This window comes from Vanacampus margaritifer, chromosome 20, assembly GCF_051991255.1.
Source record: "Vanacampus margaritifer isolate UIUO_Vmar chromosome 20, RoL_Vmar_1.0, whole genome shotgun sequence".
NCBI lineage: Eukaryota > Metazoa > Chordata > Actinopteri > Syngnathiformes > Syngnathidae > Vanacampus > Vanacampus margaritifer.
Window position 1 is genome coordinate 5,717,384 of NC_135451.1, and position 20,146 is coordinate 5,737,529.

The 20,146-nt window shown below is 38.6% G+C and overlaps 1 protein-coding gene across 1 annotated transcript; it reads right to left on the reverse strand.

Annotated features, from left to right (window-relative positions):
• Window positions 1–34: 34 nt before the first annotated feature.
• Window positions 35–16,871, reverse strand: hgd (homogentisate 1,2-dioxygenase). Its single transcript, XM_077554707.1, has 16 exons — window positions 16,008–16,871; window positions 15,552–15,928; window positions 7,431–7,617; window positions 6,177–6,248; window positions 6,006–6,094; window positions 5,825–5,930; window positions 4,581–4,640; window positions 4,413–4,504; window positions 4,202–4,236; window positions 3,993–4,072; window positions 3,704–3,803; window positions 2,681–2,805; window positions 1,283–1,387; window positions 780–906; window positions 469–650; window positions 35–393 (listed from the first exon to the last, which is right to left on the reverse strand). The coding sequence occupies exons 3-16, from the start codon at window positions 7,443–7,445 to the stop codon at window positions 250–252; spliced, it is 1,332 nt and encodes a 443-aa protein (XP_077410833.1). The 5' UTR covers window positions 7,446–7,617; window positions 15,552–15,928; window positions 16,008–16,871; the 3' UTR covers window positions 35–249.
• Window positions 16,872–20,146: the final 3,275 nt, after the last annotated feature.

Consider the following 20,146-nt stretch of genomic DNA (forward strand, 5'->3'; position numbering starts at 1 on the left):
GCTCAGAAAAAGGAGAAAAAATCATACCAAATAATAAAGGGGGGAAATAATCTTTTAATTGTATACACATCAGGGTGGGATCAGTCATGGCTCATGAATTTTTACATTTCCAATGAATCTTATATCAATTTAAAAAGAAAAGTCACCCACTTCAAATTATTTATGAATCCAGGGAACTTGAGTGAATATGCTTAAATCTATTTAATATTTTCAGCTTTGCATAGCCATTATTATCCCGCTACCTGTTGTCTAGTGTTTTCTGGACTTCCAGTTGGGATTAAAGTGGCTGCGTAGATGCTCCCAGCACTGGTAGTAGCTCTTGTCGAGTTTCTGGCACGTCTTCAGGCCCCACTTGGTCACAGCCATACTGAAGGACGACTCGAACATGAACGCCTGAGGGACGCAAGATGTTAACCCATGTTCATTTGTTCTATCCACATCATAAGCTTTATTGGTAGGAGTTTTTACCATGGTTCCTTCAGCCACCCTTTCTGGTTTGAGCTCAGCCACACTGTTCTTCTCAAAACATTCAGCGTCGGGGCCATGTGGGGTCATGATGCTGTGGAGACTGGCGCCTCCCGGCTGGAAACCCTCCTCTTTGGCTTCATAGTGGCCCTTAATCAGGCCCATGAATTCACTCATGCAGTTGCCTTCAAATACCAACAGGGAGAGCTATTATACAACCTTATTTGAGTTTGCCAGCATATAGCCCCAGATTGAAGCAATACTTATTCATATTTCATCTATTTTCTCGCTTGTGCACAAATGTTACGCCTTACGGTGATAATATGGTGGACGGAAGGTATGCTCAGCAACACCCCAGCGTGGAGGGAAGATGACAAAGTCGGCAATGGCCACACCAGGTCTGGTGGATTTGGCCGTCAACACAGTAAAGATGGATGGATCCTACACAATATTAGCAAAAAGAAACTTAGTGGGAAGTGCACATTAATCAGTGGAAGTGCTGGACATTATTTTGTTCCTGTGTACCGTCAAGGAGAGGTAAAAAAAAAGGCATCACTGCGCATGCGCAAGGCTCTAATTTGTCCAGACTAAATTATTTCAATGAAGTCCTTTATTTGCATTCAAATGGGTTTTACTTTTAACTATGTCATAATTGGCAAATATTGACTAAATAAAGATAAACGCACTGTGTACGTCTTTTAAGAAACAGCCGTGCGCGTGTGCAGACTTGTTGGGTCAGTGCCGATCGACAAGCAGTTTATTTCAACGGTACATGGTCCACCTGTTAACGTGGACACTGGACACAAATGAGACTCACCGCATGGTCAAAGGCCACACCGTTGATGACCATGAAGTTGTTGAGGTTGTACTTGTATGGCGTGTAGTTGCCGTGCCAGGCCACCACGTTGAAGAGAGAGAAATCCTAACATAAGAAAACATAACAATTCAACAGGCAACTAACACAAAGAGAGGGCCAACAAATAACAATGAAATATGTCGTTGTAGTCTGGGGTAGTGTTGCTTGACATAAAGGAGGTGTGGAGGGAAATGCTCATAATGAAAATCTTTTGTGAAATAAAGTGTGATTCTGCTCCTCTTCCATTCCGTTTTTTTTTCTTTATGAGGCAAGACTCGAAGGTATTACTTAGTAATTGGCAACAAAATCAAACTTTCACAAACTTTCATCATTTCAACGCTCACGTATCGGGCTTGATTGAAGGGGGGGTTGTGGGGGGTACAAGAGTAACAGTGAGTGCAGAGCTATTTCTTCATCTTGATTGTTAAAAAAATAAAAATAAAAAAAGCAATTCTGTAACATTGCTCTGTTGAGAAAAAGAAATACAGCAGCAGGTCTAAAATCAATATAGTTCATTACAACTCAAGCTGTCTTCTTGACCTTGACACTCATTACACGCATATTACAACGTAGGTTTCCACGCACTGAAAAAAAGTCCTGGTTCATTACATAACCTAAATCAACTAAAAACATGTGGGGTGTTAGCTGCACTCAAAGATCTTTGGTCAACCTGGTGCGAGATTGTTCCTGAACATTCACTTGTGGTGGCTCAGCTAGATTCGATTAAAATGAAAAGTGGAAGAGAGTTACAAGCACACACACAAAAAAACAAACATATTGGCCCAGTCAAGCAAATAATAAGTTAATTTGAGCAATTTCGGTGCTTGGCGGGGGGGACAAAACAGCAGGAAAAGATGGAAGCATCTTCCCTAAAATGAGACCTGCCTCCCATCTCGGCCCACGCTTCAGGCATCAGCAAAAAGAAGCTGCCACCTTCAACCCTCAGCAAAAAAACTAAAAAATGCAGCAAAAACTTAAAATCTCTCCTCATACATTGTGTTGAGGACATTTGCATGGTGAGGTGTGGGGGATCATTCTCTGATGTGTTGAAATTAATGCCTAACTTGTTTTTCACTCTGCAACTCATGAACGTCTTAACTAATTATGAGTGATTAAGACGCATAATTGAGGTGGAAACATTTCGATATTAAATCACCAGGGATGGTAAATCAATCAGCGGCGGCGGCTAATGGATCACATGCATCCCTGGGACCGTTTCCTCGCTCATAGTTATTGTCGCGCTTGACTGGTGTTTACTGAAGCACATGCAGACCTTAAATGGGGTAATAGGGCAGAGAGGCCGTACGTGGCACGTAGGACACTTTTGAAGTACAAGGACACAAAAAGCACACAAAACACCTGTTGGCAGGCGAAGAGCTTCCCTTGGTACTTATTGATGACGGTGTAACCTGTGGACACTTCCCGATCCTCGTACCACGCCACTGGACACAGGAAGTCTCTCGGGTTGGCCAGTCCGTTAGCTCCTGCAAAGAGTCACACAAACATCGGTCATCGGCATATAGTTTCATTAAAAACGCTAAAGGCGTACCCTATTGAATTTCCTTTAGAAAATAAATAAATTTAGCTTATTGTCGCTGCTATGTGAAATTCATTTATTTTTACATTTTTGAAATGTCTGCATTCAGTTTCATCCCAAAAACTTAAGAAAAAAATAGATTTTTTAAATCTAGTTTTTATGTTTTGGGGATGAAACTGAATGCAGACATCCCAAAGACGTAAAAATAATAATAATAATCATCCCCAAAACAAAAACAAAAATAAATAAAGAAATGAAGAAGAGAAAATAATTTTTTTTCCAATTTTATTTTTCATTTTTTGCATTCAGTTGCATTCAAAAATGAGGAAAAATTAACATAAGTGAAAAACACTTATGTCCATTTCCCCAATTTTTTTTTTTTATTATTATTTTATGTTTTTGGGGATGAAACTGAATGCTGACATCCCAAAAACATTTTTATTTAAACATATATATAAAAAAAATACCCCAAAAACAAAAGAAATAAGAAAAAATGAAAAAATAGACATAAGTCCATGTTTTTTTTTTGTTTTTGTTTTTTATGTTTTTGGGATGAAACTGAATGCAGACATACCAAAAATGTAAAAACAAATAAATAAATAAAAATTCACCCCAAAACATAAACATTTAAAAAAAAAAAAAAAAGGGGGGGAAAATTGACTTTTTAAAAAAAAATGTTTTGGGTATAAAACTAAATGCAGACATCCCAAAGAGGCAAAAATAAATAAATAAAAAAACATAAAAAACTCAAAAAATCACCCCAAAAACATACAAATAAAAAAACGAATTAACAAAAATGTATATAAGTGTTTTTCTCATAGCAGCGACGATATACTGACACCCACCTATGGGGCCGAGGTCAGGGACTTCAAAATGTGCTCCATACACCTCCAGGATATAACCTCTCGTTTCTCCAAACACGTCCACACTGAAGCGCATTCCTTGCTGGAGTAAACAGTAAATATTGAGGTATTACGACAAACTCATTGGGAAGACTGTCTACAAGAGGCATACAAATGTTTTCTTTCTCCAAATCCCTGAAAGATGTGCCACAATACTCATTTTATATTTTTATATACAGTATATAAGTCCAAAAAATGTTAGTGGATTTCAGACACGAGCAAGAAAACGCACCTGAATGACACATATCTCGTTGGGCTCGACCATCATCTTGCCAAACTCTGTGGTGATCAAGAGCTCACCCTGCTGCGGCACTATTGAGGCAAACAGTAGATGGACCAGCAAAAAGAAAATATGAAGGAATAAGCGCACTCAGAATTGAGCAATCAGTCTTTCTGTGGCAGATAATGGTGTAAACATCCCTCCTTTTTTATTTTGCTCACCGATCAGAAAGTCTCCATCGGAGTTGTTGAAGCATCTAGAACACAGGAAACAAGAAACAACATTGCGTCCACCTTCACAATGCTAAACACTCTTTCTGCCTTTTGAAGGATAAGAAGGCTCAGTTTTGATTGACACATAGAGCAGCGTATTCATTTAACAATATTGCAAACCTCACTAATAAACATCACATGGACTTATGTCCGTCCTCACTTGTTCATCATGGAAGTGTTGCAGGTGTACACGTGGATACTAATGCCGTTGCGTGATTTAGCATCCCCCGCTCCACAGATGGTGTGCAGACCCTGCAAGAATCACAAATGACAATCACACTGAAAACTTTAAGTTGGAACGTTGAAAATGAGAAAGCGATAAACCTACAGCCACAAAATCGACTATCTTTTCTGTAGACTTTGGGATGGAGAATGGCCGCCATCGCATCTGTAAGAGCAAAGCAACACAATTGCATAATCCAGGAGATATATATATATAGAATATTTATGATTTACTGATTTATGTTTATGTCACACTTTTTTGATAATTTTGTGAAGTAGTGTTTTAATTAACGTTTAAAAGACTGAAAGTCCATGTAGTAAGTTAAACTGTCTTTCATATTAATTTATGGTTCATTTACAATAATAATAATAATTTATAGGTGCCTTTCAAGACACTCAAGGTCACCGTATAACATAATACTGTATAAGAAAGAAAAAAGCTCAACAATAAAATAACAACATAATTAAATTACTAATAATTTAATAATTAGTTAATAATAATAAATCAAATACATAAATAATAAATCATCAAATAAATAATTACAAATTTATTTTACCATAAGCAACCTATAAGGTAAAAACATTTGTTTATAATAAATCTGATATTCTTTGTTGTATTTTCAGTTAATCATACCAGAGCCCATCAGCAAAATCTTCCCATTTTTTATCCATCTCAAGGGGCGGCCATTTTGCCACGTGTTGTGACAACCAATCACAGCGCACTTGTTTTCTGAGTTTGGACATGTGACGTGAGCAAGCTGAGCCGTGATTGGATGTTACCTAAGCAACTGTGACATCATTTTCAGTCGACAGCAAGCGGCAAAAGGACCAACCCCGGAGATGAATTTAAATGGGGGGGATTTTGCTGATATTCTACAAACACAATATGAATTAGAATGTCGTGTTTAGAGTAGTTGCTGCACATTGAACATATTATTGGAAGAAAAAAAAAATCATGAAAATATGTCAACTAGAAACCGAATCTGAATTCAGTATGACTCAAAAAAAGAAAGAAAGAGAACAAAATCAAAGAAAAAAGGAAACTTCACATTGTGTCGCATGTGGTCCATATGTTGAAAACTTATGAAGCTGCGCGTCCATTTGAATGCTTAATTTGTCAACATGACTTGTGACTGGTATTAATGTTTCAAATTATGTCAACATTTTTTGGACACCCTATATATTTAACTTTTACATTTTATGATAAATGCAAGTAAAAGCAACAATAGGGAAGGGAAATTCATCTAGGATGACATTGAATGACATTTTCAACAACAAATATTATTATTAAATGGAATGCATGAATATCTGCATGTTCTGAAACCCTGTTTCCATGCCACTGCATGTTACCTGGTTGGGATCGGGCTCCACCTCGTCCCACTTCTCTGTCAGATTCCCACAAGCCGCGGGGACAAAAGGCTTATGCTTGACAGATGGAAGAATGCGATAAAGCCAGCTGGAAACAAGCACAATTGTTAAGATGGAAAGCGGATATATCCACTATATAAGGTGTTAAGAAAAAGGTGGGGACCTTCTTTTATTGGCTGGCCGCGGGCAGGTGAAGGCCGAACCAGAGAGCTGCTCAGCATAAAGGCCATAAGGGCACACCTGAGGATTGTTCTATCAAGACAGTGGCGCATTCAGGTGTCATCGTAAAAAAAAGGGGCAATTCACATGCAAATTCAACTTGTGCATGTCCTACCTGCCCTTCGGGTAAAGAACCAGGGCAGCGAGGGTCTTCGGAGGAGAATTCATTCCCAAATCCACACAAGTACTGCAAAACAGAAATTCAACAAGACACACACTCATCATGCAGCTTCATTGTGATGGAGGATAAATGTGTTCACGCTGGTTATAATTACATTTGAAGGCTCGTCATTAAGTGTTTTTCTTAATTGTTGTCACATTGTTTCACATTAGATTTGTGATAAAACAAAGCACACCCATCCATTGTTTGGTGTTCAGAAAGATCCTAATTAACCCCTGGGCGTTATTTGACCATTTTTTAGTTTTTTCTTGGTTCTGACCAAGCCATTTCAAAATAAAATAACACCCAGGGGTTAAACTGACATCCTCCAGTGTCAACTTTTATGAATATTTCAATTAAATTTGCTTTATGAGACACCACTCTCTTCCGCTTCCGGTCACGTTGGCGCAGCACGTCTGCGACACGGGCTCCGTGGAAAAGCTGCAGTTCTTCCAACTTTTCCTTATTTAACTTTTAATGTTTTACTTTTTTAAGGAGTGTGTGTGTATTATTTATTTTAATTATCTATCTCTATTCCGTTGTTTTTCTCACTGTAAACTACTGCTGCACTTCTTATTTAATTTTGATTTTATCTCTTTCTATTCTGTTGTTTTTTCCTTACTGTAAACTGCAGCTGGACGGAGTCCAGGAAAAAGTTCCCCACGGGGAAATAAAAGTATATCGTATCGTATTGTATCGTACCAATAGAGTGTAGAGAAATTTTGCTGAGTCATTGTTAGTATGCACACTTTGGTGCAAATGTGTTCCATGTGTGCCCTGGTATGGCTGGCGTGCACTTTATGCCTCGATGTCTAAAACAAAACACAACTTAACGTAGCTGTCAGCTTTTATTTCATGGACTCATTACGGATTTTATTGGCACTGTTTTGGAACATTTTTTAAAAAAGCTCAATGTCTCCATGGTCACATCTGGGCAGCTGTCAGATGCCGCATCCTGATTGGTCAGGAGCAACACCGCCCATCTGCTCTGCTTGAAGATAATCTATCTTGTTTGTTGCACTTTTAAATGTATTTGTGATGCAAAAATAGGAGCTGATCAGAGAAAAGAATTTCTCAGTAATGCATTTTTTATTTCCTAAATCAACATTTACTGTATATATAATACAGTACATGCTAAATTTGTAGGTTTAACACACTTGTATTTACCAAACATGACAGTATTTTGGAGTGAAAGAAATGTTGCCTTACCTTGAGTTCAGTCATTTTGCTGTCTGTCGTGGAGGAAGCTGCAAGTGTTACACAAGCTATAAATGAATGACTCTCACGGCATTCTCCCGGAGCAAACTCCGCTTGGATGAGGGGGCTGGATTTATTCTCTTTGTCAACATGGTTTCAATTAGTCTTCCGCAGACTGTGTGACGCAATGAGAGAGGGCCTATGATGGCAATAGGGGAGAGAGTACAGGTCAGAGTCGGGACGGTGCATAAACAAAGATGAGTGTCCAAATGCTGCCAGGACAAACAAAACACAAGAGAAGCCTTTTAAGCTTTGCAGGTAACAAATCAATAGGTGAAGTCAAGGTGTGACACTATTATTGTGGTTAAACTCATGTTGGTGTGAGACATTTCCTTATTCATTATTATTATTATTATTATTTATTTATTTATTTTAATTATTATTCATTTTTGTTTGAAATTAAATCTAATTACATTAACTAGATGAAGCAATTTCTGGAGAAAATGCATGTGAATGCTAAAAAGCTAAATGAAAAATATAGAAACATTTGGAATGACACAAATTTATGTCGAATGTTGGAAGATATGGAATTCTGCCGAATGGTATTGAATGATTTGGACTAATATGAAATAATATTGTAAGATATAGCGTGATCTTGAATAGTAGTGATGAAAATGTATGCATTGAAGGATATAGAATAATATTGAACGGTATTTAATTATATGGAATTAGGTTAAATCATATTGGTGAAGATGTGCAATATATGGGGGGAAAATGTGTGTGTGTGAGAGGTGTGGGGGGTTGCGATTGTACAAATGTTGAAAATCATTCCCAAGGTGAACTGAATCAGATTTTGAATGTAGAATGGGAACAAATTGTTGAATGTGTCATTAGAAACGAATGGGGAATAATTGGGTCCAAAATGTAGAATTATGTGTAATGTGGAAATGTTTTGCGTGGGTGAAATATATCAGATTGAATGGCAAGGTTAATTGAATGAGTTGGACATTTTGATTACAAACAATAATCAGTTTCGAGTAGGAACGATACAAGCCCTAACCCAAACCCATACCCTTGAAATTAGTGGGGTAGTTTGTTGGTGGAAAATGTGCAAAATAGAGGTGAACATTTTGAATTTTTTTGCAATGTGTGGATTAAGGGGAATGTTGAATACTGATCCTAAGGTGTACTGAATGAGCTGAACATTTTGAATGGGAGTGAATTGTTGAATGTCTCAGTGGAAATAAATGGGGATATTTGGTGTGAAAATTCTTTAATTGTGGGAAAACTGTGAATATTTGGAATTAGAAAATTAATAGCCCGTGAAATTGGAATAGTTTGAATTGGTCAAGAACTATAGAAGAAGTTGAAGGACGAAAATGAGAAAGGAGTATGGATGGATCTTCATACTGGAATTACGTACTGCAGTGAAACATCTGTGTTTACAGTAGTGGGGTTTCCATCCACCCATTTTATTTGAATTTTCAAGAAATGCGAAAATAAAACTGAATGGAAATGCTAGAAATTCGAAAAATGGCCTAAAATTCGCCAAAAAAAATTTACGCTTGGAGTGGGTGGATTTCGAAGCGTATCGAAAAAAAGGAAAATGCAAATTTTGGCTATGGAAACAGGTTTTGCGAATAGACGCTGACTAGACCGGATACACGTCACATGTTTTGACTGGATATTACGTCACACGTACGTTTGTAGTCCCAAAGCAATGGCAGACGATAAAGTAAGGTATGTTTGGGGAGACGACGAAACAGAAATCTTTTTGGAATTTATTAAAGAAGCAAATATTAATGCAATATTCAATTGAAAACAGCAAAAAAAAAACGCTACGGCTTATGAAGAATTACAAAAGCAAACTCATACAACGTCATCGCACGGCGCAGTCGCTTCCTGGTCTTCTTTTTCTTCTTTTAAATTACTGGTGGATCGCATCTCTATGGCGTATCTGTTGTAACAAGAGAGCGATGTCTGTCGATGCCGCCGCCGCCGTCGCAGCTGCTTATCGCGTCCCTTGTGTTGAGACCTGGGAGTACGTATTTCGCTGTCGTTTGTCACCTCCCGTGTGCCGAGCCCATAACACGTGAATGCTTTAAACTCCCGTATCATCTCCAGAGTCGTATTAGCCAAAATAGTGCTGCCCAGGCGAGTTCCCATAGCGTGGCTGGAGTAACCACCTAGTACTGTACTCAATTTCACCATAATTAATCAACGATCAATTTCACACACTTCTGGGGGTGGGGAGAATTTGTAACGAATCGATTAATATGCCTATGCTTATTATACAGTACTCTATGACCTAATCCAATCACTGGCCACAACATACATGGCACACTTGATGCAGGGATTCTCAAAGTGTGATATATGGGCTCCCTTAAACTTTTTTTTTTTAATCCACGACAGTAGATTTGTTATGTACAGTTCAGTTGTGTTAAACTTTGACGTACATTACAAGTCTATTTATGTATTTATTTTATAAAAAATATATTATGGTGGTACTTACTGAGCCAAGAATTTTTTTGAGGTGGTACATGAAAATAATTAGAAACTAAGCATTATTATGAAAAAAAAAAAAAATATATATATATATATATATATATACACACACACACACATATATATTTAAAATATCAAAATATTATAAACTAAGCATTATATATATATTTTTTTAAATATATGTGTATATATATATATATATATATATATTCATAAAAATGCTTAGTTTCTAATATTTTTTCATGCACTGTATAGGTAACAAAGTTCTCTCTGCAGCTGCAATTGTGATGTGATGTTACTTAATTAATAACTACCAAAGTGTAAGTCAAAACTAAGCATGATTGCTTTTTATATTGGCTCCATTCCAAGTGTACCCAACATTGTGGCTGGAGTAGAGTGCACCAAGGACAACTGATTCGTGCTAAACAACAACATGCAGGGCTGAAAAAGGTTATGCATAAGGCAATTTTTTTCCATTTATCTTTAAAATAGGCGGTCAAACGAGGGTCTACCCCAGGTGCACGTATCAAACTGAATCAATTTCGTCTTTCCCATTCACGCCTGGCTTGTCTATTTCGTTTCTTTCTCGAGTGTTGTTGGGGAAGGGTAAATGAAGGCAATTCTCCTAGCGAGGCGCAAATAAACTCGCCGCGGCAGAAGTAACGCTTCCTCCGGCGAGGCATGCGGTCAGGCCCGGGCCTCCCCGCTGGCAGGCAGTTAGGGTGCTGTGCAAGACGAGAAAGCCCAAATGGCGGCCAAATATCACGTCCCCGTTCCCGGAAATTGATCTGCAGCTTGCATGGAGAAAGAAAATAGGTGATTTTAATTTCATACCTGAGTCTCATGATAGAATTCTAGAGCATTTGGGTGCAATCCGGATGGCACCCGTGTTCTTAAAAGGAGGCAACGAAAACTGTTGACAAATAGACCTGTATGTATGCATGTGTAAGTGGCCCAGAAATGCTTTGTTATTAGATGCCTGCTGAATCGAATGGGCCAACGGTAAATGGTACACTTGCTTGCCGCAGTCTCCCAATATGCAAAAACAAGCAATCACATGCACACAACTTCGCTTTGACTCCTAGATACAAGACTGTGCCAAACTCTTAGGCCACCACAAGCTTTTATTGTGTGTAAATTTGTGTTATCGTGTTCATCATTATGTTATTCATTAACTAGCTAACAATATTAATTAGCCTCATGTGAAGTTGGTTTGTTTGTGCCGAGTAATTAAATGACCAAAAAGTTGCGTATATAAAATGGGTTCATACTCAAAATATACTCCAAAAGTGGTTTAATGTTTTCATTACTTCCACTCAAAATAAGCAGTTTCACTTTGCAATTTGCAGGTCAAATATTTGGATTTTTTGCCTCATTAAAAAAAAATCAATAGCAAAAATCACAGATTTTGACGTTTTTCCGACTTTTACAAAAAGCTTCGCTGTTCACGCATGTTAAAGTTGCCTAAATGCAGTAATGTCACCTACGCAGCTAGCACCTAACTAGCTAGCTAGCTGCTGGCAACAAACTTCACTAGCTACCAGTGTGGCTAAAAACGTTGCAGACTTGCTCCTGAGTCAGTAGTCATCACCTCCATGGCAGCGAATAAGCTACACATCTGAGAAGTATCGTTTTCAGGGAAGGATGACGAGGAAAGGCGGAGAAGCCATGCTAATTGCTAAGCTAATGTAAGATTGACACAGCTAGTGCTTTAACACCAAAATTAAGTGTTTGGGGTGATTAAATCCACTTTTCCTATTTTTTATTTTTCGAGAGAGAGAGCTCAGTATTGTTCATTCGGTAATTTTACCAATTCGACATGTCATCATCATTGCTCTCTCTCTCCCTCTTTTTTTTATTTTTTATTTTATTTTTATTTTGTATGTGCGTGAGTATGTGCATGTGCGGGTGTGTGTGTAATCATTAATTCACCTAAAACCTATTAAAAATCCCATACCGTTCACCTAAACCGAATACTTCAGAATCCAGCTAAAATCGTGAGGTTGTCAAGAGACCCGAGGAAGGATCAAAGAAAAGAGAAGAAAGTGAAATCCAGCACCGACCAGACATCACCTACTACCCAACGGGTTACCAACCAGAGTCTTTCACCAACCCCAGAAACATCTAAATTCCAACAAATCCACTTTTCATAGATGTCTGGCTGTAACTGCATTGAGGCGGAGAACATCCAACTTTGAACAACAAAATAGTAGGCAAATTAATAAGTGTTTGGACTCCGGAATGAAAGTCTTGCAAAACAAAACTGGAAACATAAATTAATTATGCTATACTACACCCTATGCCAGCCAGGAGGAGTGGCTTATAAGCTTTTTTTTAAAATCAATTTAGCTTTGTTTCCAGATAAGAATATACAGATCGCTGTTATACACAATGTCAATTTAAGAAGAAAAAAAATACAGTATTATGTAAAAAAAAAAAATAAAAGGAAAAAAAGAAAAACATTTTTTAGGTTTTCTTAACTGTTTCAACAGTGCACTTCCTATTTTAGTAAAATCTACACATTTTTGTTATGTAAAAATTACAGACAAATAATTCCGTTTCAGTTCAGGTGTAACTCGTCACATTCAAACTCATGTTAAATGTGAGTTGGCACACATCTGCCACTATTTAAAGTGCCCCTAATTAATCCCCCCAAAAGTTCAGATGTTCCAGTAGGCTTTTCCTGACTTTTTGCGGTTACATCTTACTGCACAAGCCTTGATCCGCAGAGCTACCACACCAGTGATCCATTAGGAGATGCACATATCAATCGATGTAAGTTGTGACCACTTCCATGCCATTAGCCTCAACTAGTATCTCACTGAATTCTAGATCTACCAAGAGCCAGTTTGGATATTATAATTGCAGCAGAGTTACACACCAGTGCAGTTGAAATGTTAAATTGGCCCTGACACGAGACATCCACTGCCTGCCTCACGCACGCAAATTTGACAGCTCCATTTAACACTGATTAGATTTGCAAGGACATGTAAGCGCGGTGTCTCATGCACCCACTCCCCGTGAGTGAGTATCTTCGGAATCCTATCTATGGCCTAATGTCATGCAAATGGTTTAATATGAAGATAAAAGACTACTGCGGTGTGTGGCGCTCGCCTGGTTCAAAAGCCTTGTGTTTCCAGGACGATAACTCTAACAAGGAGGGCGCTATTTGGGGGTCATTAAACGATGGCCTCCCTGACACGGCTCCCACTCCCCCACCACCCGCGTTGGCCATTAAAACGACTCACACCCACACCACGATGCGCACTGCAAATGCCTTTCAGCGCCAGCTCCCAGTTTCTTACACATCACAGTGTCACAGAATAGAAAATTACACTCTCCACCCACAGAGAAAATTGCTTTGGAATTGCTTGGTTATAAAGATGTGCCTTAAAGAAAGACGGGTGCTTACAATAAAAATAAATAAATAAAAGACACACACGCGCGATTATTGAAGGACTCAGAGGACAATCCCTACAAGTTAATCAAAGGATTTATCAATTATTAATGTCAATGAAGTTGTGTATTCCTAGTTTCTAATTAGAAGCTGCTCGGCTTTGTCTTCTATGTGTGTACAGTATTTTCTTTTGTTGTTCTGTATTCACATATGTTTACATGGAGTCAATAAAACTTTCAAAACCCGAGGCTAAAAACCCAAATGCTTTTATTTGGGATTTTAAAACATGGGTTATTATAAAAAGCAGAATTAAACCCCTGGATTATCTCTTTTCTAAGACGAATATAAGGTCATATAAACACGATTGGGGCACCTCCTTTAAACGTAACTTAGGTTTTTGTGTTCTGCGCATGCTCTATTTGCAAGAATCTTGGTCTTGCTGCATTTGACGAAGGTGAGAAGTTGGACTTTTACATCCTCATACCAGGAAGTATGCACTGGAACAGTGGTGTATTATTATTATTATTTATTTTTTAACAATGTATTGTAAACGTATTTATTAGGGATGTTCGATACCACTTTTTTTAAAACCGATACCGATATTCAGCTCTTGATTAGTCACCGATACCGATACCAGTTACCAATACCACTACAGTACATAAAATACCCCCGCCCCCCAAATAAACAATGCATATTGTATTTTTCCTTAAAATTGCATGAATTGAATGGCAATTTTATTTTCCCCTAATTTCACATTTCTGGTTCCTGATTGTAAAACGGGACTAGAAGGTGGCCGGTACAGGTATCGGCCACTGTTATGAGTACCGATACCTTAAATTAAGGCTGGTAGACTGATACGATATCTGGTATCTGTACTCGCCCATCCCTAATATTTACATTTATTTCATTAATAGAAATAAGTAACTTTACATGACACAATGCAATTTGGACTGACAAACAATTTATCATTACTAGCCATCTTTGAGGTCAGAATTGGGACAATCCTAGTGGGTTAAATACAAATTCCCACCTTCCTTGAATGCAGCATTGCTGAGTTTAAGATCTACTACTACCCACTCGCTAAATGACAAAAAACTGGCAATACATGGCAACGCAGCATACTTTTGGAGTGAGGAGGAAACGACTATTAGTGTAGTGAATATAATCAGTGTTCTATTGACTGTAAAAAATAATTCATTCACTCCCAGCCATTTTCACTGAAGCAACCCCCTTTACTCCCGGTTGTTTTACTGGATTTTGACTGATTTTGCAAGGCCCACAGAATATTGTGTTCTATTGCTATAAAAACATGGAACCTACCAAAAGAAGATTAGTCCGTTTTGCAGCAATTAGCATTGAAATATAGCTAAGTTTCATCCTTATTCACAAATCTGTTTAAAACAGTGGGGGAAAGAGCTTTTTGCAACATGGTCCTGGTTGATCTCTTATACTCTGCTAACACCTGCTGGCCATTTTTGTAATAACTACCATTGCTTCAAGCGATCTCTTCAGTTCACAGGCTGCATCAAAACATGCATTAAAAAAACATTTTAAAAAACGTATAAATACTTTTTGGGACCATGCTAATATTTAAAATAGTACGCATTAATCTGTTTTTGGGAGCAAATGAATTAAAAGCAAAAATTACATCTATTTGCGGTAATAAATGCAGTACATGTGGATAATCTTGTTTTAACAATCCTAACTTGGATCGATATCACTTGCATCTACTAATACTAGGAAGTTTAGCGAAAAAAGGTCAACAAATTGAAACAGCTCTCAGTTCCACACTCTTGCCAAAAACAAAAAAAAACACACACAATGTTAATAAACATTTTGTTAAATGAACACCTCTCAGCGAGTGTCATTCAAAACTGAGCCTTGTTATCTTTGTAAGGGGCAGAACTTTAGATACAAAAAGAGAAATGAAAACAGCCAGAAGTGGCACTACAACAGAGGCAAAATTGGAGAGACAAACAAGAGGGCGATGAAAGGGAGACAATACAAAAAGTGGAAAATGGAAAAGACATTTGGACGTCAGATGCTTGGACAAAACCGGGCCTTGAAGCTACAAAGGATTTTGGCGTGTAGTAATGGGTCTGATTTGGTATTTGTGACACCACATGACTATTTTCTCCGCTTCGGACAATCTGGTTTGAAGTGACCGATCTCTGTCCAAGAAGTGTTCAAGAGCAAACAATGCGGTGTCCATCAATCATGTGGAGTCTTACCGCTGTTCAGGTGCACATGCCGCTCCACACATCTGTCCTCAGTCCTGTCATTAGATCATGGACGGCTTCATCTTTGGGGGTGTAGCTCAACAGCCTCTCAGACCAATTTGGAGTAGTGGGGGTGGCTCTTCGATCCCGGCCTGCAAGTCTGAGGGTCCCCCAGCGGGAGGCAGCGCGGCTCCGCCATCTATATTGGATTTAGGCCTTTCCCATCGACAGGCCGCACGCCCCACAGAGAGGAAGTCTCAGCCGCAGCGTTTTAAAACAATGTGTTGTTATGGTGCACGAGCAACTACACACGCAGTCAATCTTCAAGGCGCACTCCCTCTCAGCAAGGAAGTTCTAACGACGCACTTTGTGTCGCAGCGGGATTGCACCTAGGTCAAGGTACATGCACGTTAGTGGAGAGTATCGTTCAAGCCTTTCAGGGAATTCAACTTTGTTTTTCTTACCCACATGGAAAATGTGCAGTATAAGGCCAATGTGTAAAACACGTTTTGATCACATGGAAAAAAAGAGCATTTACATAAAACTCAGACAAGGTCAGGCTCTTAATTTAGTCTAATCAACTGTCATTTGCATGGTGTCATTCGCTCAAGGTATTGCCGCTAAGTGAATAAAAGGACTTCTTCACACTCAAGGGGGTGGAGGGGGGCACTCCGGTTTTGATATAACTGATTTGCATATATTACTTTGATTATCTCATTACTCGGATGATTCTCGCAGAGTTTTTGACACAGGCGCAATTGAATTAAAATGAAGGCGCGCAATCAATGAAAGGGCAACGCGACTGTGAAAACACAGCGCCTCGAGGTTTGGGTGGTCAACTGGCGCCATCGTCGACGATGATGATGAAAATGACCTCTTTGGCTCCCAATCTTCGGGAGGTGGCTAGAGTCGGGATTCATGCGATCGTGGTTGTAATCAGAGGAGACAAAAGCAGCTGTGAAATAGCCTCGCTCTTTTGAATTACCTTTTAACCCGTCGTGAATCCAAGCAGGGGACTTGGAGTCCCCCAACACCCCTCCCAAGCGCGATAATGGCGCTTGCATCTTTCCTATAATTCAAGCCATCTGTGAAATGATGAGGTCATGCACTAAGACACCATCATTTTGCAGTAGTGGGCCACACTGAGCTTTAATGGTGTCATTAGTGCCCTGCCCAAGTAATTGATACACGTTCTACTTTGATTTATCTTTAAAACATCTGGACGTTCACATCGCTGCTGTAAAAATGCAATTTGTCGTTTGCTCAACCAATAAAGCCATATTCTATAAACTGAAATTGAATTTCAAGGAAAATCAGCCCTCTATAATATTCTAATTTATCAAAATATGGAATAATAAAAGATGGCGGCCATTTTGTCACTTGCTGTCGACTGAAAATGACATCACAGTTGCTCAATCACAGCTCAACTGTTTGTTTGTTTTTTGCTTGTTTTTTGTTTGGTCAAGTGTCATTCATTCCCAAGCTGAGCCATGATTGTTTTTTACCTGGGCCCTTACACACTGTGATGTCATTTTCAGTTGATAGCAAGTGACAAAATGGCCGCCAGGTGGATTTGGCTGCTTAATTCATATTCAAGAAACGCAATATTAATCAGAACACCATCCGTGATTAGACTATAGGGCTGCAAAGAACATATTGTAAAGGAAAAATTGGGGTTGACTTCCCCTGCAGTGCCATATTTTAAATGTAAATGTATGACAAAAAATATTTACAGGCCCGTAGTCCCACGTAACCTTCCTTTCATTAATATCCACTTCCTCTTCCTTTCAAATAGAAAACTATAGGCCCTACTCCTGTTGACACATTACGTCATTCATTATTTTCCTTACATAAGGGACAAATTATCGAGTGAGTTGAACGAAATTAGACCCCTTTGTTTCCGATCAGGGCGCATTAGGGCTGGAAATGACACATGATGGCTGCGTGCCTTTGTTGTCTCGCTCCGCGCCTGCCTGTCGCTCTCGACTCGGCGCTAACAAAGTCATTAAATTGACTCCCTCTCGCACTCATTATGCGGCCTGTTAATAACCGCTAATTAACTTTGCGAACGCGCGCGCCTCCAAAGGCCTCCCTCTCCCCCTCCTCGACACACTCACACTCACACATCCCTCTCCCTCTTCCCTCTCCTCCGCTTCCGGCTTTGGCACCCCGGAGCTGGGCACGTGTCCTGTGACGTCACACACGAAGGACCTGAGGAGTCTGGATAGGTGGTGTGTGACGTAAAGGCCCACATTTGTTGGAACAAGCATGAAGCCTAAAACTTTTTATTATTTTTTTTAAATAAGTTTTACGATGTTTATTATTATATTGTTGTTAATCTTTTACCCTTTCATCTTGTAATGAGCGAGTAGTGGTTGTGTCCCATTTGACCTAAACTGGGTTATTTTTTACATAATGTTTTTTATAGTTAATAGTAACATATAATACAAAGTATTTTTAGCAATTTTGTTGTTTTACAAGAGCGTATGAAACCAGCAGCACTTCGTTCGCATTAATCAGTGCCCAGAAGTAGCTCTCCGTTGTGGTGAAGCCTGAACTCCAGCTTTCCATGTAGCCGTTTGCTATTCCATCCACAAGATGGTGCCAGTTGAATGAGATGCATTGCAAACACCTTTCAAAGATCGCCTGCAGTGCCACCATGATCCCTTTTTACTCACCAGTCACAATTTTAGATACACTTCTTATTGGTCGACAAATTAATTAACAATATCTCAAAAAAAAAAAAAAAAAGAATAAATCATGACGGTCAGACAGCTGCGGAATATGCATCTGATAATTATTGTAAACATGTTTTTTCCCGTGCCAATCTAATATAATATAATCTTTAGATATATGTTTTTATTTTTAATATTATGTGTTATATTATCTTTTTCCATGTGTACCAAAGTGATGCTCAGCGTGCTTCCAGGCGTCTTCTCTCCACCTGCAAGGCAACTCGACGGAAAAATGTGAAAATTGCACGCATGCAGGCTATTCCTTTCTCCTCTAATGTATGCGCGTAATTAGTGCATTTAAACAAAGCGCGGATGTCCTGCTGCTCGAAACGGCGACTGACATCTCTTTTTCCGCAGGGTTAATAACAGTGCGCGGATAAATGAATCAAATTGTGGCCCGCAAATTACAGAGCGACTCTAAATACCCGTCTGCAAGGCACGTCTGCTTGTGACCGCCAAGAACATTTTATATAAGCCTATTGTTATTACGTTCATTAAATTGATTTGCCTGCAAATAAACAAGCTCGGAAGTTTAGAAGTTGCAGATGATTTGAATCTGACACCAGCAGTGATATGGAGACGTGTGGTCAATAAAAAATGACATATGCTCTCATTTCGATTTTGTGGCTGCACAACTGTGTTGTTAGTTTAAAAGTCACCAAAAGCAGAACCTTAACTAATCTGAGCAGTCACAAAAAGATAAAAATATGACCTGGCTAAAATAAAGAGAAAATTGGGAATTATAAGCAATTTTCTGGACATTGTGACTTCTTTCTTCTATCCAGACAGATCTGAGGGGAAGAAGACAAGGAAAGAAAGAAAGGGGGCAGAGTAAATTGCAGCTTGCTCAAGTTTTTGGATTGAATTCTGAAAATGATCCTTTTAACAGTGATGGGCTCTGAGCCGAGGATAGGGGTCACACGCCATTCACAGCGGGTTAAATAGACTTTCATTTAAAATTACATTCTCCATCTAAAGCACCCCCACTCCCTCCATGCATCCCCCCCGACCGCGGTGAAGTCCCCGCGTGCAATCCCGGCTTCCCTTGCGGCGCCTGATCACCCTCACTTTATAATAAGTCAGCCGTCGTCTCCAGCAGAGAGCATGAGTGACAGGCATGCATTCTCCACATAAAGGAAATCATATCATGATAAAAATGTCAAGCAATTACTTACAATATGATAGTTCTTTATCCGGGACTGCAGTTTAAAAAAGAAGAAATAAAAAAATTTCAATGTATTATTCATACTTATTATTTTCAACACACATTGATATTATATATATCGCCATTCATTTTTAACAGGGATTAATTAGATTAGTTCATGACTATTCATATAGGTTATTGCTTTAGCACTTTTAAATGAAAGTCATAAGACACTTAATTGTGTCTATTGTGAATTGCAATCTAAGGTTTTCTTGTTTAATTAATGTATCGAGCAAGCAATTGCGCAATCCAGATCTGAACCCAGACACCATTCTCATAGGAGACTGAAAAACAAAAAACTATCATTAATTAAAAATACAAACCTTTTTTTTATTACTTTTACCCCACATATACTTGTCACGTTAAAATGCCCATTTAATTATTTTTTCAATTTAAACTCTTAAAAGTGTTGGGTCAAAAATAGACAAATTTTGCTCAAAATTTGGACCGACTCTTTAATTGGGTCGTTAAAATACCAATTTATTTATTTTTTAATTCAAACTCTTAAAAGCGTTGGGCCAAAAATAGAAAAATGTTGCTCAAAATTTGGACCGACTCTTTAATTGGGTCTATTAAACACCGTTCTGAACCAATTTTTCATACAAAAAAACAAAAATAAAAAAAATAATTGGGTTGTTTAAATAGGGTTGAATCGACCCAAGAAGCGT

Bases quoted from the DNA above. Each gene is read 5' to 3' on its own strand.
- hgd (XM_077554707.1), bottom strand. The intron at 6,095-6,176 runs GTAGGACATGCA...CTGTCTTGATAG, and splicing joins GTTCTTTACCCGAAGGGCAG to AACAATCCTCAGGTGTGCCC. The intron at 1,388-2,680 runs GTGTTTTGTGTG...TTCTTATGTTAG, and splicing joins AGCTCTTCGCCTGCCAACAG to GATTTCTCTCTCTTCAACGT.